At 41.5% G+C, this 27,339-nt stretch overlaps 1 protein-coding gene across 4 annotated transcripts in view; it reads right to left on the reverse strand.

Annotated features, from left to right (window-relative positions):
- SLC38A4 (solute carrier family 38 member 4) overlaps nucleotides 1-27,339 on the reverse strand; it is a 207,504-nt gene that overhangs the window by 34,094 nt on the left and 146,071 nt on the right. For all 4 annotated transcript variants that reach the window (XM_033957520.1, XM_033957518.1, XM_033957519.1 and 1 more), the window contains exons 3-11: nucleotides 25,367-25,460; nucleotides 22,019-22,134; nucleotides 12,269-12,342; nucleotides 12,082-12,174; nucleotides 9,439-9,520; nucleotides 9,265-9,347; nucleotides 9,120-9,178; nucleotides 3,812-4,078; nucleotides 1,493-1,572 (exon numbers count right to left, since the gene is read on the reverse strand). In XM_033957520.1, coding sequence (XP_033813411.1) covers nucleotides 1,493-1,572; nucleotides 3,812-4,078; nucleotides 9,120-9,178; nucleotides 9,265-9,347; nucleotides 9,439-9,520; nucleotides 12,082-12,174; nucleotides 12,269-12,342; nucleotides 22,019-22,134; nucleotides 25,367-25,460 — 948 coding nt within the window. The remainder of the gene's footprint in view (nucleotides 1-1,492; nucleotides 1,573-3,811; nucleotides 4,079-9,119; nucleotides 9,179-9,264; nucleotides 9,348-9,438; nucleotides 9,521-12,081; nucleotides 12,175-12,268; nucleotides 12,343-22,018; nucleotides 22,135-25,366; nucleotides 25,461-27,339) is intronic.

A 27,339-nucleotide genomic window follows, 5' to 3' on the forward strand; every position in this document is an offset into this window, starting at 1 on the left:
CATCAGCATCTGCCCCCTTTCTTTCCCTCTAACCCAATTCCATCCAGTATCCTTCCCCCTTATTTCTCTTTCCCCTTTCCCTGCACACCAATTCCATCAGCATCTGCCCCCTTTATCTCCCTCCACCATGCTTCCATACCACCCTGACCCCCCTTTCTCTCCCTTCACCACCCTTCCATACCACCCTGACCCCCTTTTTCTCCTTCCACCACCCTGCTATGCTCCTTTCTCTCTCCATCCAAATCAGCAAGGTCCCGCGATGACTTATTCTGCTGCCTCTGCTCCAGAAGAGGTAAGTGATGTTGGAGGGGGTTGGGCCGTCACTTACCTCTTCCGGAGCAGAGGCGGAAGACGCAGTCATCGCGGGACCTTCCTGCACTTCAGCGCGGCTGCCAACTCTGCTCTGGAATAAGTACAGCAGCCATGCTGAGGTGCCGTTTAGAGCAGCACGGGAGGTTCCAGACCCGGCCGGCCGTACACCCATCCGCCCCCCCCCCCCCTTGGTACGCCACTGTACTCAGGATATGATAAGCAATATTGCCTATTCCTTTCTATATTATTATGGTGATGTTATCTTCCAAATGGGTCAGAGTCCATTTCCTAATGGGGCGTGGGGCAGAGATCACACACTAAATTGTTTATTTAGTTGTCAAACTTTATGTCACACTTTTTTGAACTCATTCAAGCAAATCACCAAAAGAGTGTGTTATATAATACAATTAAAACCCCATTAAAACCAAACAATAAAGTTAGAGAATAATATAATTACTGAATACAGTAAAAAAAATTTCCTTCCAAATGCCACTAGACAACTATTACCGTGAAAAAACAGGAGAAACTACCTTCTCAAGGTAGAACAGCAAGAAAAACAGTGAAGGCAACCTTAGGTGCTCAATTTGTTTATTGTATCTGTTTAGACTTGACATGTATGTGTTTCGGCCCTATGGCCTGCTTCAGGAGTCTGAATGACATTAATGTGAAAGAAATTGAAGATTGTCAACTGATTATTGCCTGCAAGTAGTTTATCTTCTCAAACAATGTCCTTGATAATGGAAAACTTAAAAGAACAGAGCGTGTGCTCTTGTAACTCGAGTTTGACAGCTACTGAATGCGCTAAACCGAAAGTGAACTAGACAAATATTACCAGCTTATAGCTCATACTTTTCCTTTGATCTTAGCCAGGGACCAGAACTGCAACCCACAATACTACACACCTATAGGCATCATTTCAAACTTAATGCCTTTTAGAGTGGAACATGTAGACTGAGCTGCCCCAGTTGGCATTCATAGTGCCAAAGAATGATCACACAAATGTCTTACACATTAAAATTCAGTTTGAAACTTTTAGATGAAAGTCTTATTTATGAAATGTTGGATGTTTTTGTCTCATTTATCTGATATTTTAAGGATACTTGAGGTAGATAACAAATGAATGACTGGAGGAAAAGCATTAGCAAAGTCATAAATGAAAGCTCAGCACACTCGGCATTACCTTTTGAGCTCACTGTAGATTGGAAGGACCTCGGGGTGACACACAAATGCAAATACTAGGATGGGAATTGCATAAGCTGTCTGAAAGAGGAAGAATAGATCACAAATTAAGAATGGCTAGGCACCAGAGTAGGATGTGAGATGACATAGACTGAGATGTTTAGGGTCTATTTAATGAAGGGCATTATTGCTAATGCAAGGATTGATGGGCATTAAACATATCAATGTGCATTACTGAACCATAATGTGGATTACTGCTCAATACACTTTAGTGTGATAGTTCATGTTAATGTGCACTTAAGGCCTGATTTTAAAAATGGCATCCCAATTGTAGGCGGTGGTAGGCGTCCTTTTGCTGTCTAATGGACTATTTGGGCCGCATGTTTAAAAAAAAATCAATGGGGCAAAGGACGCCTACAATATAGGTGTTGTTCGTGTGCGTATGGAGACATCTAGGCATGCCTACAGATGCCTAAGACTGGCGTTGGCGTAGTTTATGCCGGAAGTGGCCTTAGACGTCTATAGGTGTGCCTAGGTGCTTCTCGTAGGCAAGATTCAGATGCCTTAAATGTAGGCCTGTAGAAGAAAATAGATGTGATTCTGGAAATGGTGCCTACCGGTGATTGAGACAAGGTAGGTGCCTGTTTTGCAGGCACCCACCAAGGCAGGCGTTTCCAGAAACAGACCCTTAATGTGAACTAAAGATGAATAAATGTTAACAAGCTGTGTTGCAAACACTTGAATGCAGAACATCTCATTGATATTAAAATAGGTTAGGCTGAAATTGTATAAAGAAACTCAGGGGCTCTTTTACTAAGCTGCAGTAAGCACTAATGGTGCTTACCACATGGTAAAAGGCACTACTGCAGGTGTGCTCAGATATTCCGTGATACTTTGTGTTCAGCACATGCTACCCACATACTAAAAAATATAAAATATTTTTTAGCACTGAGGGTGGGATTGAGGGCAGAGAGTAGGTGTGACCAGCACTAATTGGTTAGCACAGCAACATTGCCACATGCTAATTGATTAGCATGTGGTTAGCACAGGAGCCCTTACCATCTAGAAAATAGGTGGCAGTGAGGGGCTGATTCTGGAAGCGGCACCTGCTGCGGCAGACGCTTACAAATGGGCTTCTGGCACGTGTCAATCACTGACAGGGGCTGCTTCCAGAATCGCGGCCTGATGGGACCCTAGGTGCCGGAAATGTAGGCCAGGGTTTCACAGGCCTATGTTCTCGGTGCCTAGGGTCATGGCAGAATCACAGGCAGCAGCACATAGTGATGGTGAAGTCCGGTGCTGCCCCTAACCATACCCCCTTCCGGGCTTCGATGTCACTATGTGTTGCTAGCGGCCAGGGAGATAGCTGCCGTTCAGGGAGGCTGCTTAGTGGCAGCTATTGTTTTTCTGATAATCACCTTTTAATTGATGTGGCCAATTACCATGTCATATATCACCTATTAAAGTAAATTAAGCTAGGCCGCGGTAGGATACCTATCACTGCCTAACTTTCAGCGGCACAATGAGAATCTGGCCCTAAGGGCTCACATGCTAATGCAATGTGCCAATGGGGATATTAACATGTGAAACCCCAAAAATTCTCGCTAAAATATGGAAGTAGTACACAATATCTGAGGTATGTATGTAAACACCCTAAATATAAAAAAATTAAATTAAATAATAGGTGTGTATAAGGAATAAACAGGTAAAGGTGAGGTCTGGTGATCCTATTGAAATTGGGATAGCCTACATATGTATGGTACTGTAGGGATACTCTAACTCAAAATGTGGTATATCACTGATTGAGCTGCTGCCTCTGCCCTCAGAGGTAGTGAGATCAAATCCCGGTGCTGCTCCCTGTGACCCTTGGTAAATCACTTAAGGGCAAATTTTATAAGAAGCGCCCAAAAATTAGGCGCCAATATAGGCACCGTTCAGCGCGATTCAAGTAAAATTGGGTGCTGTTTAGTGAATCACGCTGAGCGGCACCTATTTGGGCACCTATTTTGGAGGCACCCAATAAATAGGCCAGCTCTAGGCACAATAAAAGTTAGGCTCTCATGCGAGCGCTTAAGCGGCTTTGGGCATCTGTAAGCATCCCTATGCATCTCTGTAGGCTTGAGACAGATACCTTAAATACTGGCCTACATTTAAGATGTCTGTTGGAAAAAAAATGATGCAATTATCTAAAGGATGGCAATGCTTGACTGACACGCGTTCAGCTGCCGCTTCTTAGGCGGCCGCCGAGATCACCGTCCTTTAGAGAATCAGACCCCATATATTTAGTGATTTATTACAAAAACTGGGATATCCAATTTACCTTGGAGTTGAACGTAAAGTACTTTGGTTGGCATTTGTCATCGCTGGTAGATTCAAATTCAACACTGCTGCTATGATCTTTGACCTGCGCATCGTCCAGTCCTGTAGTTTGTTTATATGCGTTGTCCATCATGAAATTCACTTCTGGGCTCAGAGATTCATTGTGAATCATCAGGGGAGAAACATAAACTGTGCTGTTTGTCAGATTTGCAAAATGCTGGTCTAGAAGAGGAAGCGGGCAAGGTATCTGGGTTTTCTTATAAATCACCTAAAGCAGAAAAACAAAATATGTATCTGTAAAGGTTCTGAATATCACAAAAATACTAAATACCGAGGTGTGGAGGCAATAATGTCAGAGAAATAAGAGAAAAACACTGCACAAAAAATCAAAACAAAACATCACTAAGATTAATGCTAAATGAAAGAGAAAGCCTCAGTAGGACCACAGAGAAGCAGAGAGTTTACTGCTCAATAGCTGGTTTCTGTATCAGGTTATTGCGTTCCTGAGGCAGTGGCAACAAAAGTCACGAAACAATTGTTGACCCACTCTGTGATTTGCATTTGCAGTCAGTAGAAGTATTTTAACTGACTTTTTTTTTTTTTTACATCATTTTGGAATAATGCTTGTTTATGAAAGTTTTTTTTGCCTATGATGGGGAGGTGGTAGGGTCTTGTGACTCACCCGATACTGAAGCTTTTTCTTTCATTTAGCATTAATCTTAGTGGTGGTGTTAAAAAACTTTTTATGGAGTGTTTTTCTCTTATTTTTCTGTAAAGGTTCTAAAATTTGTCCAGATTATTGTGTACTGCCTCCTCCCTTGTAACCAAAAAAACACACCAAACTGTTGTAACTTCACTGGAAATGTCCAGTTAGCTCTTCTGTAATCCGCCTTGAACTGCAAGGTATAGGCGGAATAGAAGTCCCTAATGTAATGTAATGTAATTATAAATTCTTAGTATTGCATGCATGGATATTGCTAACAATCCTGTTAAGAGGTGTTAGCTGCTTTCATGGCAAAACACCAACATTTGACCTGTTTTGACCTTAAGGGGGCCAAACAGAAAAGGTTACAGCAAAGCCAGAAGGATGCTTGGATGCATAGGGAGATGATAGTGCCTTTTTATAAGTCTCTGGTGAGACCTCATTTAGGGTTCCTTTTACTAAGGTGTGCTAATGGGGTTTAGCGTACAATAATGATTAGAATGCATTAAATGCATAGAAGCCCATAGAAATAAAATGGGCTTCTTAGCATTTAGTATGAACTAAATCCTTTAGTGCACTTTAGTAAAAGGAGCCCTATATGAGGTACTATATGCAATTCTGGAGACTGCACCTTCAAAAAGATATAAACAGGATGGAGATAGTCCAGAGGGCAGCTATAAAAGGTCAGTGGTCTTTGTCATAAAGGGGGAAATTCTATAACCAGTGCCTAAACTTAGGCATCAGTAGGTGCCTTGCTGATGCCTAAGTAATTAAAAAATGCAGTCAGAAAGGTCAGTGTTGAAGCATTTACCGACGCCTAAATAAAAGGCGACTGAAATGGCAGCTGGAATCATGGCTTGGAATCTGCTTTAGTCCATGGCATGCTAAAGTAGGCGTGGCCAACACCGGAAATGGCGTTAGGCGGGCTAAAGCAGCTAACCCAGTTGCGATTCATGCCAAGATAGGCGGCTTAAATGTAAGCCTGGAAAACCCTGGCCTACATTTCAGCCGCCCATCTTTGCCGCTAGAGCACAGCAGCCGATCACGGCAGGGGAATTCCCCCCTCCCTCCCCCATCAGCTGAGCAGCAGGAACTCCCCAAAGCCGTGATTCTGTAACCAGCACCCAAGTCGGATTGCCTGTCAATCTGAGGGCGTCGGTTACAGAATCACAGCTTTGCGGAGTCCCAGATGAAAGTTTATTTCAACTAAAAGAAAACTCTAGAATAAGGTTGCATAGGATGATGGTGAAAAGGATAGATTCAGGACTAATTTAAGGAAATATTTCTTCATAGAAAGGGTGCTGGATGCATGCAACAGCTTCCCGGTGGAGATGGTAGAGATGAAGACAGTATCTTAATGCAAGATAGTATGGGGCCAGCACATAGGATCTCTAAGGGAGAGGAAGGGATAATACACAGCATGTTTGGGCAGACTTGATAGGTCATATGGTCTTTATTTGCCTTCTGTTTCTAAGTTACAGTTTTGACGTATTTGTTACTTGACATATTTGAGCACATTCACCCCCTAACTGCATAAAACTTTTTGAAGGGAAACATTCCAGCGACAAAACTCAAGCAGGCAAGCACTTGTTCAAAAAATGTCTTTGGGCTATTGCCAGAAAGTAGTAAGTTTAAGGGTTGGGCAAACGCTCTACAGTTCTTGTAGGATATGTTTTTACTATAATAATCTTTCTCTATTCCATTCAAGGTGCTTCAGGAAAATAAATTCATTGGCACTCTTCCAAAATCATACAAGAAAAATATATTTGCAGGATTTTTGAGTTTTTTTTGTCACAAACTTATAATGTATTTTTGTCACAAACATATAATGAATCTGGCAGCCTTAGTGCACCTTTTAAAATCTATTTGATAAAGAAAACTAAAGGGCAAATTCTATAAGAAGCGCCCAAAAGTTAGGCGCCGATATAGGCACTGTTCAGTGCGATTCAAGTAAAATTGGGGGCTGTTTAGTCAATCACGCCGAGCGGCAACTATTTTGGAGGCGCCCATTAAATAGGCTAGCTCTAGGTACAACTAAAAGTTAGGCGCCCATGAGAGCGCTTAAGCACGCTTAAGAGCACTGATTCTGTAAGAAGGCGCCTAACACGTAGCCACGCCCACGCCTAACATGCATAGCGCCTATTTTTTATGAAGGCCGCCTAAATTTCTAGAGGTGCTTTCTTACAGAATCGTGTTTTTCTTGCTAGGCGCCTATGTTTCAATAAGTGCTGATTAAAAAGCTTAATTGGGCTTGTTATTCAATTTAGATAGGCACCTATCTAGATGGTCGCCTCTGAAATAGGTGCTTAACTTTAGGCGCTGATTACAGAATTTGGGCCTAAGTGCTTACTTTTCATTATAAAATACTAGTGCAAGTGGCTAAAAACACACCTTAAGTCATAATCACTTATACCAGCTCTAGAGCTCTAGAGCTGGTATAAATGAACTTGCCTACATTTTGCAAGCATGTATGTAAATTATAGTATTTAATAATTTATATGTGTAGTTGCTTTCAAAGTCCATGGTCCACCTAAACTCTGTCCATGAGCATATTCACAGTGAAAGTATATGTCATTTAAGCAGGTAAGTGGCTACTTATGTATGTAAATAAATAAAATACCAGTTACCAGTAAATATTGCTTTTTTTAACTTTCTGGGGACCTCTTTAATTTTTGTGCAACCATAGAGGTATTATAGATGGTCACCTTGGATGGAATTACTCTCTACAGTTGTAAAACACTTCCCCTGAAGCAGGCACCAAGGTGCTGAAACATATTGGGCATAAGGACAATCTAATTAGATTTAAAGATATGTATAATTTATAATAATAAAATGCTAAGTGTGCATGCGCACTCTTACCCTGTGTTCCCTGAGTCCTGATCTTTCGGGCTGTGGCGGTATGAGTGCACATGCGCGCGTCTAAGGACCGGCCAGGTAGCATGCCATGACTCCCCCTCCCTTCCTCCCCCCGCCGGCCGCCGACCCTACCCGGCACACCACTAACATGCCGCGACTCCCCCCCCCACCGACCCTACCCGGAACACCAGAAACCCCCGTTGACCCTCCCAGACGACCCTCCCATCGCTACACGGCCGATAAACCTCGCATCTCCAGCAGCGTCCCAAGCACAGTAAACACACTGCTTCGGGTGTTCTACTGGCCTAATTTCCTCTGCTGCGTCCCCTGATGGGAGGCAGGCAGGCAGGCTGGCATGGGGGGGGGGGGGGTTAATGGAAACATGTTGCTCAGGGGCAAGGGAGGCAGGCAGGTAGACTGGCATCGGGGGGGGGGGGGGTTAAATGGAAACATGTTGCTCAGGGGAATGGGAGGCAGGCAGGCTGGCTTCGGGGGTGGGGGTGGGACAAAGTCTGGAAGATAATGATGGGGACATAAGAAGGAGGCACTGGGGGCACTAAGGACATAGAAAGATGCACTGAGGCATTAAGCAGGACAGAGGCACTGGGGGCACTAAGGACATGGAAAGGAAGCACTGGGAGCACTAAGGACATAGGAAGGAGGCACTGGGGGCATTAAGGACACAGTACGCAGGCACTGGGGCACTAAGGACACAGTACAGAGGCACTGGGGGCACTAAGGACATGGGAAGAAGACACTGGGGGCATTATGGACACAGGAAGGAGGTAATGGGGCACTAAGGACGTAGAAAGGGGTACTAAGGACAAGGGAAGGAGGCACTAGGGACACTATGGACATAGGAAGGGGCACTAAGGACATAGGAATGGAGGCACTGAGGGACATAGGAAAAGGAGGCACTGAGGGCACTAAGGACATAGGGAGAGACACAAACAGAAAAAATGACAGATAGGCAGCGTGCAAGGAGAGAGAGACAAATTAAAAAAAAAACCAGACAGACAGACATCTACTCTAGCACCTGTTAATATAACGGGCTTAAAGACTATATTATATAACTGGCTAAGTCAGACTATAACATTTACATTATCATCTGATTGAATTATCATTTATATTAATCCTTTGTTCTTTTACGCCATGTAACTTCCCCTCCCTTTCTTTCCTACCAATATAGAAGTTCATCCCTTTTTCCTTTTATTATTTTTCCCTTAATGGCCCCATTTTGTAGCTTTTTTTTCTTCTGTTTTATTATTATTGAGTTGTTTTTAATGATTTTATTTTTCCCCATTATCTTGTAATTGTATACCGCACAGACATTTATGCACGATATATCAAGACTAAAATAAACTTGAAACTTGATTTATAGTTTCCACTTTTATCTATGGTTGCTTTTAATAAAAATTGAGGCTTAAGTTAATTGGGACTAGCCTGTGCACGCTGCTCTGTTTTTATTAACGATATTCCTTGTGCAGCTATTTTGGACCATGTATTGCTGCTAATAATTAAGCACTGTAGTTTACATGCTGTCTTGGCACCTGACACTAGGGAGCTCCTTATAAAATTACCCCATTATGCCCCCTTTTACAAAGCTGCATTAGGATTTTTTATCACCGGCCACGGCAGTGTTAGCTCCGATGCTCATAGAACTCCTAGTGATAAAAAAGCCTAAAGTGGCTTCGAAAAAGGGGTGGGGGTGGGGTGGGGGGTTATGTTAGATAGACAGGCCATTGCTTACCACACAAACAAAGAACACCATGCAGCTCAGAGAAAATCCACTTGTGTAGCCAAGGTAGCCTATAAAACAAGAACAAAAGAGTTTATGCACACCTGATAATAAAAAAATTAAATTTCAGAAACTAATAAAATTGAAAAATCTTTACCTAGATTTTTTAACAGTGAGAGTGGAAGAATAACTGCGACAGAGACAATTATAATGAGGCAGTTACCATTTAGGTACCATTCTCTAAATGAGAAGGAGAGAAAATGAAATGTTACTCATCTTTGACACTGTTCTAATGATATTTCAACTGGAATCTAAATCAAGAAGAACATACCCAGAATTCTCCTCCAGCTTCAAAAATGCTCTGATCACTTCAGGAAGTTCATATTTAACAATAAACAGGTAGCTTGACATCGCTGTAATAAAAAGCATTTTTATTGTTAAACAAAGTGAAAAAAAAAACCAACATATTTTTAGTTTAGTTTAATCACTTGTTGTATCACCTTTCATGTACTAAGAAAGTGATTTACAAAAATATTCAGAAGGATGCTATTATTAGTTATTTTAAGCAGTTTTACTAGATATATGAGAGATCTTGTCAGACAAATCTGATCAAATTCTTTGAGTGGGTGTTTAGAGAGCTGTATTGGGAGACAGCACTAGATATGATGGGCCAACTATTCAAATAAACACACAAAAAGAAGACAAATCCACCGCAGGGTAAACACAAACAAAACAGGCAGAGGAGACGTAGACCATACACAGGTTTTATAGCATATAATTTGAGAAATTTACTGGATCAAATAGGCTCAACATGTGTTTCGGCAAAAGGGCCTGCATCAGGAGTCTATGAACAAGGCTGAAAACGTTTTGAACCTGCGTTCTGTGAGAATAGTAGAAGAGGCTTTCTTGTACGATTTCTTGGCGTATACCTGTTGGTGAACTTTTTTGATCCAAACACACGGTTTCAACTTTGTACACAAACTCCTGTTGCAGGACATTTGGCCGAAACACGTGTTGAGTCTATTTGATCCAATAAATTTCTCAAACTATATGCCATAAGACCGGTATGTGGTCTACGTCTCCTCTGCTGTGTTTTGTTTGGGCCAGATATTCAGCCTGCGGCAGTATGTGATATTGGAGCTGCTCACAGACACAGGCTGAACTAACCCCAAATATTCAGTACTAGGGCATGCACAGCTCTTGGCACTGAATATCTAGGTATCAATACGTGTTTCACACAGCGAGTGGTGGACACCTGGAATGCTCTCCCAGAGGAAGTAATTGCAGAATCCACCGTTCTAGGATTTAAGGGTAAACTAGATGCACATCTCCTTAAAAGTGGCATAGAGTGATATGGGTAAGGGTAAATTAGATGCACATCTCCCTTGAAAAGCATATAATGATATGGAGACTAAAACTATGCCAGGGTACACCTGGCGGGGCCTCCGCGTGTGCGGATCAACGGACTTGATGGACCCAGGGTCTGATCCAGAGATGGCAATTCTTATGTTCTTATGTTTATTTTCTTTTTCTCTCTCTATACCTGTACTATAAATATTGGTGTTCCTTTCTTTTAAATTGATGTACACCGCACTGATGTTATAACATAGAGCGATATATAAATACTAATAAACATAAACATTTCAGTGGTCACCTGGAAGTTAAGTCATTAGTATTAAAACAAGCTCATTAGCAGATTCCATGCAATGCCCAGAATGACAGGCTGCACAAAACGCCTGTGAAACTTCTGACAGCTCTGAGTTGTCAGTAATGTCCCCTGTCAAAAAAAATTAAAGGGCTCCTTTTATGAAGATGCGCTAGTGGTTTTAGCACGCTAGACGCTGATGCCTCCATAGAGCTGGCGTTAGTATTTTCCTTGTAGCACAGGGTTAGCGCGCTTGGCATTGTAGCGCACGCTAAAAACGCTAGCGCACCTTCGTAAAAGGAGCCCAAAATGTCAAGTGTACCCTCCCCGACCTGACCTAAAAAACTATTCCTGGTGGTTCAATGGCTGGGCTGGGATGATTTTCCCCTCCCCAGCCCCCTCAAAATACCCATGGTGGTCCAGTGGCCGACCCAATCTTCCCCCGCCACCCCTGAGCCTTCCTGTAAAAACCCAGTGACCTGATTCCCCCATGCTGCCCCCGAGCCTCTCCTCAAAATACCCCTGGTGGTACAGTTACTGATCTGATTCCCCACTGCTGTCCCTGAGTCCCACCCCCATATCCCTGGTAGTCTAGTGGCTGGGTTGGACTGGGCCTCCCAGCTCAACAACCCTTCACCTGACCGTGTGGGCTGGGCCCCCCCCCAGACCATCCTCATACCTTTTCTTGTAAAGTGGCAGGAGGGATGCCTACTCCCTTCTGCCTCAGGGCCCACCTCTTTAAGTTGGGGGTGCTTTCCCCCCTTTCAGGTGCATCTGGGAGGGGCCTAAATGTAATTTAAGGAGAAAAATTACTTATATGGTGTTTAGGCCTCTCTAGTGAATCCCAGGATGCATCAGACAAATTTAATTACCTCACTAGTTTTCCTATCTCTAGATCATTTATAAGTTATGTTTAAGACCTATGGGGAAACCACACTGTCCACCCTTCTCCACTGAGAACCCCTGATGTTCAATCATAAAAGTACTATAGGTGGTTAACTTAGGTGATATTACTGTCTGCAGCTGTAACAGGCACTGAGGTACTGAATGTGAACATTTTAATTATATTTACAGTTTCCACTTTTACCTTTGGCTGCTTTTAATAAAATTTAAACTCAGGCTAATTGTATGCTTGTGTATGCTATTTTGCATCTTATTTGAAAAGTAGGATCCTATTGTGCATGCAATTAATTTCTTCTCTGACCCAAGTGTATCATTTCCATAAATCTTGCTTCATTAGACAGGAAGTTGAACTCAAGAATGTAGTCCTACTAATGAGTCATAAAGTGGGCTCATACAACTAATAATTTAAGAGGGGGCTTCTCTTACCTCCAATATTCTGCAATGTAATTGAAGTGAAAGCAGCAATTTTTCCAGGCCATCCAAATGCTCTTTCACCTAATGTTTCATAAATTAACGATCCTAAGTAAAGAATATAAAATAAATCAGGGTAAAACAAACCTTTCATGCCATAGACTTTAACCATAGATATCAAACAATATAGCTGTTGTTGTACCTCCTTCCTTTGATGTCTTCAATAAAAGATGAACAGAGTATAATGACAATATTGCAACTGCCAGGAGTAGAAGTCTATAAAAAAATGCAAAGTGGTTTACTGAAATTTTCATTACATAAAAATGTTTTCTATTTTGAATAAACTTACACGCTTACGGATTAACCCCTAAATTCTGTGTATGGTGCCTAAATTTGTATGCATATATTGGTACATGTAGCCAACATATGCACACAACTTATAATTGGTGACAATACTTGACAATTAACACCTTATAATTTGTGCTAACTGGGACTAATGAAAAGTTACATGCACAACTCAGATTCTCTAAAAAGTATGCATCAGTTGCAGTGTGTGAATTTGTAAAGGGGCGTGGCTAGAGTAGATGACACGCAGGGGGGAGGTCTTTCCGGGCAGGAGGGAGTGGCCATCCCTCCTGCCATTTTTTCAGGGGGGAGGGAGTGGCCGCCTTCGTGGCAGCAGGGATTGACCATCCCTCCTGCCATTTGTTTTAGGGTCACTAAATTTGTATGGGGGGGCATACGATTGTCGGGAGTCATTGGGGGAAGGCTGTTGGCAGCGGAGGGGGGGCATTTTTTTTAATGGACAGATATTTTGCTTGTGTAATACACGCAAAATATCTGTGCAATTGAAGAAAAAAAGAAAAAAAAAAACCCCAGACAGACCTAAATAGCCAAGCGAAGTAAGTGAATCATTTGCTTGGCTATCTTGCATGGGGTTTTACTAATTTGCATGGCTGGATCGTAAAATGGGCGATCGAGGGGAAAAACACAAGGTGGGCTGTTTTGTGAATCGGGTTGGTTAGCAGTGATCGTCACGAAAACTGTGAAAATGGGTTTCGCGACGATCGCTGACTTTAGTGAATCTAGCCCAAACTGACTCCAATTAGAATATTAAAATGAAGAGACATTGAGCTGCAAGATGCCTTGGTTTAAGTTTTCACTCCTCTTGCCTCAGATGCTGTATTAATGACAGCATTCTACTTGTATACTCTCTTGAACTGAGGTTTGTTTCTGCAGACGTTACATCATCTAAATCGTTTTTGTACATTGTTCCAAATACAGCTTTTGTAATTTTGATCACTTTTCCAATAATAATGTGGTTTTGAAGTCTTATTTTGAAATGTTTGTAAATCTTTATTCATTTTAAAAACTACATTTGTGCACAATAATTAATACATTTACATAGAATATTAGAATTGAAGCACAATAAACTTACCAAGATTATTAACAAAAAATTATTTCCCCCCCACCCTTCCATCAGTTAATCAATCAATAAAAATCTGTATAGAACCTAAACATATCCACTAAACAATTCCAAAAATCCCTCCCCCCCTCCCCCCTCCCAGGATGTGTAATACTTAGGTTTCATTTTCAAGCCTAATTTTCAATAAAACATTTGTATAACTATTGTCACTGCTTGTTTGGCAGTATTGTATGTGCAAAGCAGAGCGGCCCATTCCCAGAAGCTGACCTAGGGACTGGAAGCACAGTTGCTGGGGGTGGGGGGTGGAGGGAGCTTGCCTGATTACAGAGTGTTGTTATTTTTTAAAAGGTGAGTGGAGTTGAGATTGGTGGATTGCTTTGAATGTTAGGAAGTTGGAAGGAGGCCTGAAGAGATTTGTGGATTTGGCGAGAACCAACTCATTTGGCTTTTGGCTTCAGCCTTGTATGACTGGTCCTACTGTTCTTGCTCCCTCCGGTTCTCCTTGTCATGTTTGCATATATATTTGGGAGGGCTGGGGTGTTCTGTATGAGCGTAAATATCATTGCAGTTGGGAGTGGGGTGCCTGAGCCAATAATTCTGTCATTTTAAAGAGTTGCATTCTTGATACGGGCTTGGCAGGTGCTGAGCTGGGTGATGGTAGTTCGCAGCTAGTTGCATGTCATGATGCAAACTATGGATCAGAGGATTCTTTTAGCTTCCCCGGTGGGGTATTGGGCAGTTCAGCTGTCATGTGAACATCTAGCTAGTAATATGGAGTATGAATAATTTGAGTTGTTGGGTTATTTCTGGATGGTTATTTCCTTCTTTGACTTGAGTTCATTGTTTCTTTGTTCCAGAATAAGTTATGACCAAGTTTAAAACCAAGTATTTGTGTTAATGTATATTTGTATTGATTTAGGGTGAGGGAATCTTAAGGAGGCGGGAGTAGTGAGGGTCTGGTACAGAAAAGACAAGTGCAAGTTGCCTTAGCTGGACACAGTACAAAATTTACTACAGTATGGTGGGGGAGGGGGGAGAGAAAATGGGACTTGATACACCTTTCTATGGTTACAATCAAAGTGGCTTACATATTTTGTACCTGGGGTAATGGAGTCACAAGTTGCTGCAATGGGAATCAAACTTGGTTTGTCTGGTTCTGAGGTCACTGCCCTAACCACCAGATACACTAACCGCATCCGTTTTGAAAACTGCCTATAATCCTTACCAGTGTGACTTCTATTCTTTCAGGACACAGGTTCCTGATGTCTTTTTCAGGCCTCTCACTGGCAATTATATATTACAAATCTTGTCTTTCACCTGCAGCTAAACTGGCAGACGATGAAAGAACATTTAAAAAAAAAAAGTGCTGCTCAGATGTGCCAACCATTAATTCTCCGTGTCTGAATATGGGGCATTTGGCTCAGATGGATGAATGTTCCCATCGTACAATTAAGAGTGACTCAGAATGTGTTCAAGGGTTGCATCAGGTTCAAGTATACTTTGCTAATTCTAGGTTATTGCTGAAGTACTAGCCTTAGGCTAGGGTCTGCATTTCTTTTACAACTGTCAATATGATAGATCTGAAAGTAACATGATACCAGGAGATGTACTCTGACAGCCCTGGCAATGTTTAACATATGTTGGCTATGGTTACGGCAAACTCATAATCCAACAGTTTAGGACTCATGGAATAAACTTAAGGAATGGCTAGCCTCTCATTACAAGTATTTTTTTTATCATTTTGAAGTTTAATTGAATTAATCTGATGTAGCTCTTAAGGATATTATTTTTATATCAAAGGCAAGTACAGCCTAAAATGCCCATGCCATTTGGAGCTCTTTCCAAGATTGTTTTAATGGAAGGATTGTGCATAAGCATCACTGGCAGACAGAAAAGATCTTTTACTAATGGGAGATAGGCAGTTAAGACCAGATTCTATAAAGTTCACTTAAAAAATCTGGGCTGATTAGTGCAGCGCTAAGCTTGAGTCTATAAAAGTTAGGCGCATTATATAGAATCACACTTAGCATTACTTAAGCAGTGTTAGGCATCGCTAGGCATCCTAATGCTTGAGTCTATAAAAGTTAGGCGCATTGTATAGAATCACACTTAGCACTACTTAAGCAGTGTTAGGCATCGCTAGGCATCCTAATGCTTGAGTCTATAAAAGTTAGGCGCATTGTATAGAATCACACTTAGCACTACTTATGCAGTGTTAGGCATCGCTAGGCATCCTAACTTATAGGTGCATTGTATTTATACAAGGGTTTTCTTGGCCTAAATGCATGTTCCTAAGTTAGGTGCTCTAAGGTGCCTAAGTCTAAAACAAATCCTAAGTTCAGAGCCTTAAAGTAGATATCTCAAGACCTCGGCAGTGCAGCTTGTATGAATATTAAACTTTCAACATACAGCAACTTTTACTATACTTTAAATATAGAGTAGAAAAATACTCTTCTTGGTCTATGCGGATGGGGGCAGTATTCTGACATAGAACTATGTTTCAAGGCTGTATCAAGGAAATCCCCCTGCAGAAAAATGGTAATACAAATCAATAACATTCCTATTTATGTAGTATTTATGTTAATGATTTGTATTACCATACAGCCTTTTGTATTGGTACAGCCTTTTTAGGTGAAACATAGTTCTATGTCAGAATACTGCCCCCATCTGCGTAGACCAAGATGAGTATTTTTGTACTCTATATTTAAAGTACACTAAAAGTTTGAAAATTTTTTTTTTAAGTTTAATTATAATGTGGGACCAATGACGATTTTGGTGCTGACATGCTGTATGTTGAAAGTTTAATATTCATACAAGCTGCACCACTGAGGTCTTGAGATATCTACTTTAAGGCTCTGTACTCAGGATTCGTTCTACTATCTGCCTTAAGTGAAGATAATTGTAGAAAGTGTAAAGCCTGAAATTTGATTGTAAGTCTAAAACAGGCACTTAACTAAAACACGCCCATGATCTGCCCCCAAACCACACCCACATTTAGGTAGGTGCTTTGGACAAGGTGCCTAACATTTAGAGAATCACCAAGTTATGCGCCTAATTATGTATAAATTCCAATTAATGCCAGTGAAAAATGCTTGGTACCTGAATAAATTCATGTAAACCGTTCTGACCTCCCCTGGGAGAACGGTATAGAAAATTGAATGAATAAATTAATTAATTAATAAATTAATCAATTAAGTTAGATGCCTACATTGGCTAAAGGCGCCAATGTGGGCACCTAACTTTAGGTAGACTTTATAGAATTCCCCAATTCACACACATTATGTTAGTGTTTAGCATGCACTAATTTACATATTCAAGGCTTTGGTGTTATGGGGTGGTAGCTAGGAAGGGCATGGGTGTGGAGAGTATAGTGCAGTTAGCACATGGCCATTTCACACGCTAACCAACAATTGTGGAGTTAGTGCAGGCTCATGTGGCGACTCCTGTTTTCAGGTCTACTTAATGTCTCCTAAATATAAGATGCAAAATGCGTTCACACTAACTATGATCAGGGAACTGTGTGCTAAAGGTTATTATTACATAGTACCTGCAAAGGACATGCTGGGCACACCCTTAGATAGTCACCATGTTAAATCTGTACTTATGGCATGTTAATTTATTGCATTAAGGTGCAGTAACTGCAAAAGTTATTGCACTTGAGTAATAGAATCCAGAGTCGGTTATTTCCTGACCCAAGATGAATGCAAACAATCATAAGAACAAATAAAAGATAGATTTATTGAGAATGGCTCTATTTCATAATCCCTGGCTCATTATCTTTATTCCAAAATGTGTAAAACTGCAAAAAAGCAAAAGGAACTGATTGAAAAGAAAAAAATGGACGTAAAATGAGGCACAAAAGACTCAGTCCATCTAAGAAAGAGACATTATTTATTTATTCAATTTTCTATACCGTTCTCCCAGGGGAGCTCAGAACGGTTTACATGCATTTATTCAGGTACTCAAGCAGTTTTCCCTCTCTGTTCCGGTGGGCTCACAATCTGTCTAATGTACCTGGGGCAATGGGGGGATTAAATAGTTTGCCCAGGGTCACAAGGAGCAGCGTGGGTTTGAACCCACAACCTCATGGTGCTGCGGCTGTGGCTTTAACCACTGCGCCACAGTAGTTATTCTATTGTAAGAGGCCTTGCTATTTACTGTATATTGTAGTTGTCAGCATCAGTCAAAGTATAAAGTTCATCATAGGCCAGTGGTGTCAAAGTCCCTCCTCGAGGACCACAATCCAGTTGGGTTTTCAGGATTTCCCCAATGAATATGCATGAGATCTGCATATTCATTGGGGAAATCCTGAAAACTCGACTGGATTGCAGCCCTCGAGGATGGACTTTGACACCCCTGTCATAGGCTGATGCTGGTATTTACGCTATACCTTTCAGAAATTGTCAATATATTTTGGGTCCTATTTAGTAATATGTATTATGGAAATACTGCCTCATTGTTTGCCAATTTAATATGCATGAATTGACAATAATATGCATTATTTATTGATAGTTCAGCTTAAAGCTTATTTATTGATAGTTCAGCTTAAAGCATGTTAAACAGTGATGAACTGTAAAGCCTGCAAATGCATGTAAAGCAGCCTGTTATTGTGGAAATGGAATAATGCAGCCCGTGTTAAGTTCATAGGCTATGTTGTTTACTTAAGGGGTATTATTAATTTCTCTCTGATATCATCAGCCCACTAATGTGTGAGCCAATGCGCCCAGGTATAGTTTGAAAGGGGCTGGCAATCCTTAAAAAAAAAAAAAAATCTCCCCTCAATCCCTTAAAAAAGTGCTTTCCCCAGGCAAATTCACCCATCCCCACCCTTCATTCCCTATCCTTCATCAAAGATCCTTTCCAAAATATCAAAGTTACAAACACCTTCCACCCACCCATCACTGGCTGATAGTAAAAAACTTCTTCTAGAAGGCAGTAACAGATGTGATATTAATTAAGGCCCCCTTTTATGAAGCCACGTTAGGCTTTTTTTTATCACTAGCCGTGGCGGTATTAGCTCCGACACCCTTAGGAATTCTAGGAGTGTCAGAGCTTTTACCGCCATGGCCGGCAATAAATAAACCTAACGTGGCTTCATAAAAAAGGGGGGGTGGGAGGATTAAATATATTGTTGTGAGAAAGGTCCTGCATGAGCTCAGGCATTTTTTTTGCCATGGTGTGCCTATACTAAGGAATTAACATTCTGGATCATATGTAGATCATTTCAGTCACCTTTAAGTTCTTTATTTGTATCACATTTGGGCAGGTGGAAAAGAGTGATCTGTGCCTTAATTAGATTTGGTCATATCTGATTATTCATCTAACGATATTGAGGTTAAGTAAAAACATGATGGCTTAGATCAAAGTCATGGAAATTGACCAGGCTCACTGTCTAAATTTAGCTTTCAAAAGTTCATTGATTAGTCCTCGTTCAGCACTTTCACTGACAGAGCACTGAATAAATGAATACTAAGTGCTGCTTGTAGCTATCAACTCCACTATCTCTGTATTCAGACAGAAGTCATACCCTGCCTTTCGTTATTTTAGCTTTGGTGGGGACACAGTAATTCTCAGGAACTTGGTGGCATTTGCAAGTATGGGTGAGCAGAAATGGGAGGTGGATCATGACCTCACATATTTTGTTTTAACAGTGGGAGTGGGGGTCCTGATCCCTGCACTGTTTTTGCTATTATGTGTACATACCCTATTGGAGACATTTGTTGAAATATGGGATTGAGCGCTCTATATGTTTTTAAAATATCTAACACCCCCTTTTATGAAGCCTTGTTAGGCTTTTTTTTGCCGGCTACAGTGGTATTAGCTCCGACGCTCATGTAATTCAGAGCTAATTCCACCATGGCCGGTGATATAAAAAAGCCTAACACGGCTTCATAAAAGGGGGTTTAAGCTTGGTAGTGGGAGGGAAGTAACCTCTAAAAAATCTTATCTTTTAATCTTTTCTTAATCAGTTAAGACAGATTTTCAGTCTAAACTGGTTAAGTTGAAGTAGAGAATGTAGCTTTAATAAATCTAGCTGGTGGAATTTTGACTAGCTAGATTCAAGAGAATTTTGGCTTAGTCAACTAAAATTAGCTGTTTATCTTACTCATTATGATGGTGGTGGTGGTGGAGCAGTAGGATGTAATCCCATAAGGAGCCAAGTAGATTTAGGCTGCACATACTTGTAAAAATGCCAGTATTCCAGTCGGTTATACATATATGTGAACACATAGGCATGCAAATAACAATTCAGCTATGTACTATTATTTATTTCTTTATTTTAGGTATTTATATACCGCCTATCAAAGTTAACTAAGCAGTTTACAATCAGGTACTCAAACATTTTTCCTATCTGTCCCGGTGGGTTCACAATCTATCTAATGTATCTGGGGCAATGGAGGATTGAGTGACTTGCCTAGGGTCAGAAGCAACTGCACAGGATTTGAACCCACAACCTCAAAGTGCTGAGGCTGTTGCTCTAACCACTACACCACTCCTTCTCCTTCCTTTATGTAAGTATGCTCACATTAAGGGAGTCTGCAGGTGGAGTGCACACTTAACTGTATATGCCTAACTTATAGAATAGATGTGTATGTCCCAAATCTACGCCTACATTCCTTTGTACGTAGAATAGATTTCAAACAGCCATTTTCTAGGCACCTTAACAGACTAAGGGCCAGATTTTATATAGTTCGCCTAAAACACTTGTGCTGATTAGTGCGGTACTAAGCATGATTCTATAAAAGTTAGACACACTTTACAGAATCATGCTTAGTGTGGCCTAAGCAGCGTTAGGTATCGCAAGGCATCCTAAATTTTAGGTGCACCATATTTATGCCAGGGATTTTTTTGGCTTAATGATGTGAACCTAAGTTAGACACACAATAGTGCCTAAGTTAAAAACAGGTGCCTAACTCTAAAACATGCCCCAAATCTTTTCCCTAACCATGCCCACTTTTAGATAGGCGTTTTGGACAAGGTGCTTAACTTTTAGAGAATCACGCCTACCAAGTTAGGTGCCTAACTATAAATTAATTCCAAGATATGTCAATTAAGTGGTGTTAAATGCCAATTATTGGTGCCGATTAAACCTATTAATCAATTAAGTTAGGTGCCTGCATTGGCTAATCACACTGATGTAGGCGTTTAACTTTAGGCAGACTTTAGAGAATTACCAGCAAGAGTAGATGAACCCAAAATTTTCAACTCCTTTAGTTCTTGTGTCAGTTATAGGATTTTCATTATTTTGGTTTATTTTTAAAATTTTTAATTATTTTAATTGTACCCATTTCTCAAATAAGGTGTCCTTTTGCTCAAATTCCATGCCTTATCTGAGCAAAAAGGACACACTCTGAAAAACAGTACATATTGTTCATGATATAGGAGAAAAAACCCTCTTTTTTGCTGCTATTTTGGGTTCGAAACAATATAAGAATATCACTGACATTTCCCATATCATTTCAATTGAATGCACATCTTTGTAACAGACCCATAACCTGACACTTGCTTTTTAGTATATTTGGAGGGTATTGTTTGATAGAAGAGAAGCCAAACAAAACCAAGAAAAATTCAACAGGTCTGCAGTAATGAAGTAAAGCCCAAAGCAAAAAGAGACTGCAGAGAAAAATGTACAAGTCACGGGAATTTTTTTTTTTTTATTAAAAGTCAATAAAATATATTCCAAAGGATGGCTCTCATGCTATGCACATGAGAGCCATCCTTTGGAATATATTTTATTGACTTTTAATTAAAAAAAAAAAAAAATTCCCGTGACTTGTACATTTTTCTCTGCAGTCTCTTTTTGTTTTTGATAGAAGAGAAGCCCATGATTTTGGAAGAATAAAAATCAGTTGTGCTTCGGAAAAGGGTTCACTCTCTTTGTCAGGGTCTAAGAATAAAGCTGTTTGAAGGCAGAATAAACTATTAGGTATGGGCTATCATTTGCTATGACAAAGGAAGTATCACAACATATCCCAAGTCACTGTGTGTTAACAAATGAAAAGGAGCACAAATAACACAATATTGTATATTTTTTGTTTGCACCTTTTGCAAAAAGGACCCATCTTTTTGTAAATGGTGCCCACTCTTTTCCGATAGAATTAGTGGACACATATATGCACTGTTAGGAAAGAGTGCACTCTCTTTGCAAATAGTGTGCACTGTTTTGCAAAGGGGGCACACTTTTAACAATGAAGCCCCCAAAATGACAATGAAGAGTAATCAAACTAAAAGAAACTATGCTTCAAATAACATGGGAAATGAAATGAAAATTATGAGTTTCCATTATAGACTGTAGAGCAGTGGCTCTCAAACCTGCCCTGGGGGACTACCAGCCAGTCAGGTTTTCAGGATATCCCTAATGAATATGCATGATACAGATTTGCATATAATGGAGGTTAGAGGCATACAAATCTGTCTCATGCATATTCATTAGGGAAAACTAGACTGGCTGGTTTGAGAACCACTACATTTCTGGATACAACATTCATATTTTCTTTGTCTTTTAAAATGTTTTTCTATACTTACACAAAAAGAATTATTCCAGTGTTGGCCATGACATATGAGAGTCCTAAGATACCACTGCCCATAATGGCATTACCCAGGTTAAATACGGACATTCCAACCGAAGTGGTCCCAGGATTCTTTAGGGATGAAAGAAGAAAAATATATTAAATAGGGTAATGTCTTAGGCCCTGATTCTCATAGGGACGCTGAAAGTGTCCTACCGACACCTAACTTAATTGGTTTAATTGACGATAAATAATGCGATACTTGACCATGTAATTTAAAACATGGGAAGGGTCAGAGACTCCTAATCTAGATGCGGCTAGTTCTGTGCTATATCTGAATTCTCTCCGGAGTCTTGTGTAGCATCTGAATAATTTAGAACTCTGTGTTTGTATGTGTTATTGTTTTCTTCCTTCACCCCTTGAAAGTACGCGTAGTTAGGGGTGGAGAATAGACATGGTTGAGTTAGGCATCACTAGGCATCCGAGATAGGCAGTGGTAGATTAGGCCAGTGAAAACCTGGCCTAATGTAGTGGCACCTACCTTTAGGTTCTATAAATGGCATCTAGCAGTTGATTGACAACCACGTCGAGTGGCACTTACAATATAGCTGTCTCTAGGCGCCATTTATAGAATCTGGCTCTTACTGCCATGGGCTAAATATTACCCCTTAAATTCTTATAAATTGAAATTAGATTATGTTCTTCTTACATTTATTGTCTTAAATTGTTGAAATTATACCTATTTTCCAAAGTTTCTATTGTGATATTGCAGTAACCTCATTATTAAATATAATTATCATTCCGTGGCGTACCTAGCATATGTGACACCCGGGCCCATCATTTTTTGACACCCCCCATCTGTATGAAAAACATGATTTTTAGTAACAATCCACATGTCACACATGAATATCTAGGAAAAGGCAGCATCTTACATACTGCAGTGAGCAGTACATCAATAAACCCATTGTAAAACTAAACAAGACAGACTAGTACAGATCAATCCTACACAGTCAATCCTAACAGAAAACCATGTCGTTTCAAACACACAGAACACAGAAAACACCTTCACCTAGTATGTAATCACAAACTAACCCCTCCCCCTTTTACAAAACTGTAGTGTGGTTTTTAGCCACGGTGGTAACAGCTCAGATGCCAACGCCAAAAAACGCTCTACAGTTTTGTAAATGGGGAGATAGAATAAAAATATGTAGACAAAGGTTAAACTGAAGCACCAAGAAGCTGGACTCTGCATACAATGCAACATCACAGAAACAGCGATGCATCTCACCTAAAGCACAAAATAAATTAATAAATAGAATTGTTTTTCTACCTTGTCTTCTCTGGTTTCTGCTTTCCTCATCTTTTTGTCACTCTCTTCCTTTCATCCACTGTCTTACCCTCTCTCTGCCCCTTCTATATGGCATCTTCTCTCTTTCTATTCCCGTTCTAGAAACTTTATGCATCCCCCTCCATTTCTCCCTTCACCCCCATTAGTCTGGCATCCATCTTCCTCCCTTCCCTCCTACAATGGTCTGGCATCTCTCCTATCCTCTCCTCTTCTTCCCTTCCCTCTCCCACACCCACATGGTCTAGCATTTCACTCTCTCCTCTTCCTTCCCCCTACTTCCATCAGCATCTGCCCGCTTTCTCTCCCTCCAACCCAATTCCATGCAGTATCCTTCCCCCTAATGTCTCTTTCCCTGCAATTCCATCAACATCTGCCCCTTTCTCTCCCTCCACCACGCTTCATACCACCGTGACCCCCTTTCTCACCCTTCACCATGATTTCATACCACCCTGACCCCCCTGTTATCCTCCACACCCTTCCATACCACCCTGACCCCCCTTTGTCACCCCCCCTTTGTCACCCTTCACCATGATTCCATACCATCCTGATCCCCCTTTGTCACCCTTCAGCATGATTACATACCACCCTGACCCCCCTTTGTCACCCTTCAGCATGATTCCATACCACCCTGACTCCCTTTCTCACCCTCCACACCTTTCCATGCCACCCTGACCTCCTTTCACCACCCTATTATGCTCCTTTCTTTCTCCATCCCAAAAGTCCTGCGATGACTGCTTCTGCTCCGGATGGAAGAGGTAAGTGATGTCATAGGGGGCTGGGCAGGCAGACGCAGTTAGTTGCGGCAAGATCCCGCGATGACTGCGGCTGCCGGTCCACCCTCCTCCCCGACGTCACTTACCGCTTCTGGATCAGATGTGGTAGATGGCGCAGTCATCGAGGGACCTTCTCACTTCAGCGCGGTTGCTGACTCTGCTCTAAGTACGGCAGCCGCGCTGAGGTGCCGTTTGGAGCAGTGCGGGAGGTTCCGGATCCGGCCAGCTGTGCACCCCTTGGAGCGTGCACCCGGGGCGGACCGCTCCCCCACCCACCCACCCCTAGGTACGCCACTGTTATCATTATTTTAATTCTGGGATTATTATCCTTTCTTGTATTGTTAACCTGCTTTGAGCCTAATTTAGCAATAGAGCTATAAATATCCATCATCATCATCAAATGTTGGAGCATAAAAGTGGTTAGCAAAAGGGGCAGATTTAGGATGATGAAAAGAAGTTAGAAGTTTAGCACTGAATTTCAGCAGTAGTTTCATGAATCTAGATAAATGAATGATCACACCATTTTCATACCTAAATTTATATGAAGAAAAACAGTGATGACAATCAAAGGAAGGAACTGATGAGCAACTCAGGAGATTACCTTAGTTCAATTATTTATTCTTTTGTCCAATACAAAATTTGTATTGATTCGACACAGCCATATTTCAGTGTACTCTGCCTAAGATCACATCAGATCAGCTGTGATAGAGCTTGAGAGTATCCTTTCAATTGTTAAGGCCTGGATTCTCAAAATGGCACCATTCGGAAGGTGCCGGTAAGCGCCTGGATGGCACCTAAGTGGCATTTGACCGTGCTGTTAAAAATACAATTAAAAAATAATTAAGAAAAAAAAGTAGGTGCCTCAAAAAGGCACCTGAATTGCATCTACACAGATGTTTACCAGCACCAAATGTCAAAAGAGGCGTGGTTATGGGCAAGGTTGACACTCAGCACTGCTAAGCGTGATTCTATGTGGAAGACAGGCACTGGAAATCTAGGCCTGTAAAACCCTGACCTAAATTTCCAACACCTATCTTTGATGCAGACCACGGTTCTCATAATAGCACCGTAGTTTGAGTGACATGCGGCCAGTGCAATTTTTTCAGGCGCCGGCCAATTCTGGTGCTGTATTGAGAATCCAGGCTTAAGTACATAGGATTTCGTGTTTTACAGTGTATGAACCCTTGATGCATGTTTCAGCTACTAACACAAAGTGCTATAGTAGTAACCAGGGGATACTCACGTGTTCCTCCTCATATTCTTCCAGCATCTTGTTCCCAAGAAATCCATTCGTAAGGAACTTTTGACTTTCTGCATCATCTTCATCAGCAAAATTACTAATCATAGCAACAAGAAAGAAAATTATATGAATTTGGTTGGGATAGCACTGTGAGGTTCTAGTTTTGAAAGATATGTCCCCTTAACCTCAAGGCAAAGGGATTTACCAGGATATTCCACAGGAAAACAGGAGCAACCAACACAAAGGACGAAGCTGTGGAATCGATTATCTTGATACAATAGTTTATTAAAAGTCCACACCACAATTTCTTTACTGTGTATTATATGGATTGTTTTATTGACCTGCATCTCTTTATTGTGGAGACTTTTAATAAACTATTGTATCAAGATAATCAATTCCACAGCTTTGTCCTTTGTGTTGGTTGCTCCCCTTAACCTCAGGCATTAATTGATCAAAATTTTATTTCTGAATTTGCCCCTGATGACTGGGTAATTTTTGACCAAACAACTTTGTCTGGCCAAAAGTTATTCAGCTAAAGAGAAGATGAATTAGAGATGTGCTGGCGATGCTTTAAAACAGAGGTTCTCAACACGTGGTATGTGTACCCCAGGGGTATGCGTAGCATTGTTAGGGGGTATTTGGCACCGGCGGCAGTGCTGTATGTCTCTGAAATTCCTTCTGCCATCATGTATTTTCCACCTTTCTCATCTCTCTCCTCCCCCCCTCCTCTCAGACCAGCAGCGACAGCTTAGTGTGCGCTTTTAACTTCCCCACACAGCTGCTGCTAGTGCTAGTTTAGCTGGTGATTCCATCTTGCAGCCTCGAGGCCTTTGCTAGGCCAGCCCTCCTCTGATGAAATATGGAGTTGCATCATTGGAGGCAGGCAGGCCTAGCAAAGGCGCTGAGGCTGTTTTATAGAACCGCGGCTAAACTAACGCTAGCGACAACTGTGTTGGGAAGTTAAAAGCACACAGTGAGCTGCTGCTAGGGTAAGAAGAGGTACTGCTTGACAGGGAAGGGAGAAGGGGTACTGCTGGACATGGGGAAGGGAGAGCAGGGAAGGGGAAGGGAGGATGGATACTGCGGGACATGGGGAGAGGGAGAGATGCTTATGGACAGAGGGAGGGAAAGCAAAGAAAGAAGAGGTGCTGCTGGACCTGGCATAAGGGGAAGGGGAAGGTGCTGCTGGACTTGAAGAAGGGGAAGGAAAGGAAAGGTGCTGCATGCTGGAGGAGTGGGCGAGATAGTGAATGGGGATAGAGCGTATTATATGTGAGTGGGGTTGGTGGGAAGGAAGGAAGGAAAACTGTTTGCAGGATGAGTGAGAGTGATGAGAGAGGGAGAATGGACATGGGGTGGAATAGAGGGAGAAATGGTGCATGGGGAGAGAGCATGTTAACATAAGAACATAAAAATTGCCGCTGCTGGGTCAGACCAGTGGTCCATCGTGCCCAGCAGTCCGCTCCCTTGGTGGCCCCTAGGTCAAAGACCAGTGCCCAACTTACTGGGCAGACTATGCAAGTTCAACCAATTTTTATTCTTTTTAAGTCTTGATGAGTAAAGGGTCATGGGCTTGATCTACAGCCTTTCTGTGGGCAGTGGCGTAGCGAGGGTGATAGGCACCCTTCTCCCACCCTCTTCTTCGTCCCCGCTCCCCCCAACTCCCTTGCCACACGCACCCTCTTCCCTTCCCTTATACTTCTTTAACTTTTTAACGTTTGTCATTGAAGCGACTTGTAATTTGTAATTTTATATGCTGTATGTAAGTGTGTTAGTTGCGAGTGGGGTTGGGATTGGGGAGAGATGGACTAGGTGGGTGGGTTAGAGGGATGTCACACTTGAGGGAAAGGGCGAGGAGAAAGAGAGAAAGCGTGCAGGAGGCAGAAAGTGTTGGACTCATGAAAAGAGAGAGGGAGAGATGGATGGGGAGGGCAGAAAGAAGGGAAGGAGAAATTTAACACTCAGGGGAAGGGGGA

Source organism: Geotrypetes seraphini, chromosome 9 (genome assembly GCF_902459505.1).
Source record: "Geotrypetes seraphini chromosome 9, aGeoSer1.1, whole genome shotgun sequence".
Taxonomy (NCBI): domain Eukaryota; kingdom Metazoa; phylum Chordata; class Amphibia; order Gymnophiona; family Dermophiidae; genus Geotrypetes; species Geotrypetes seraphini.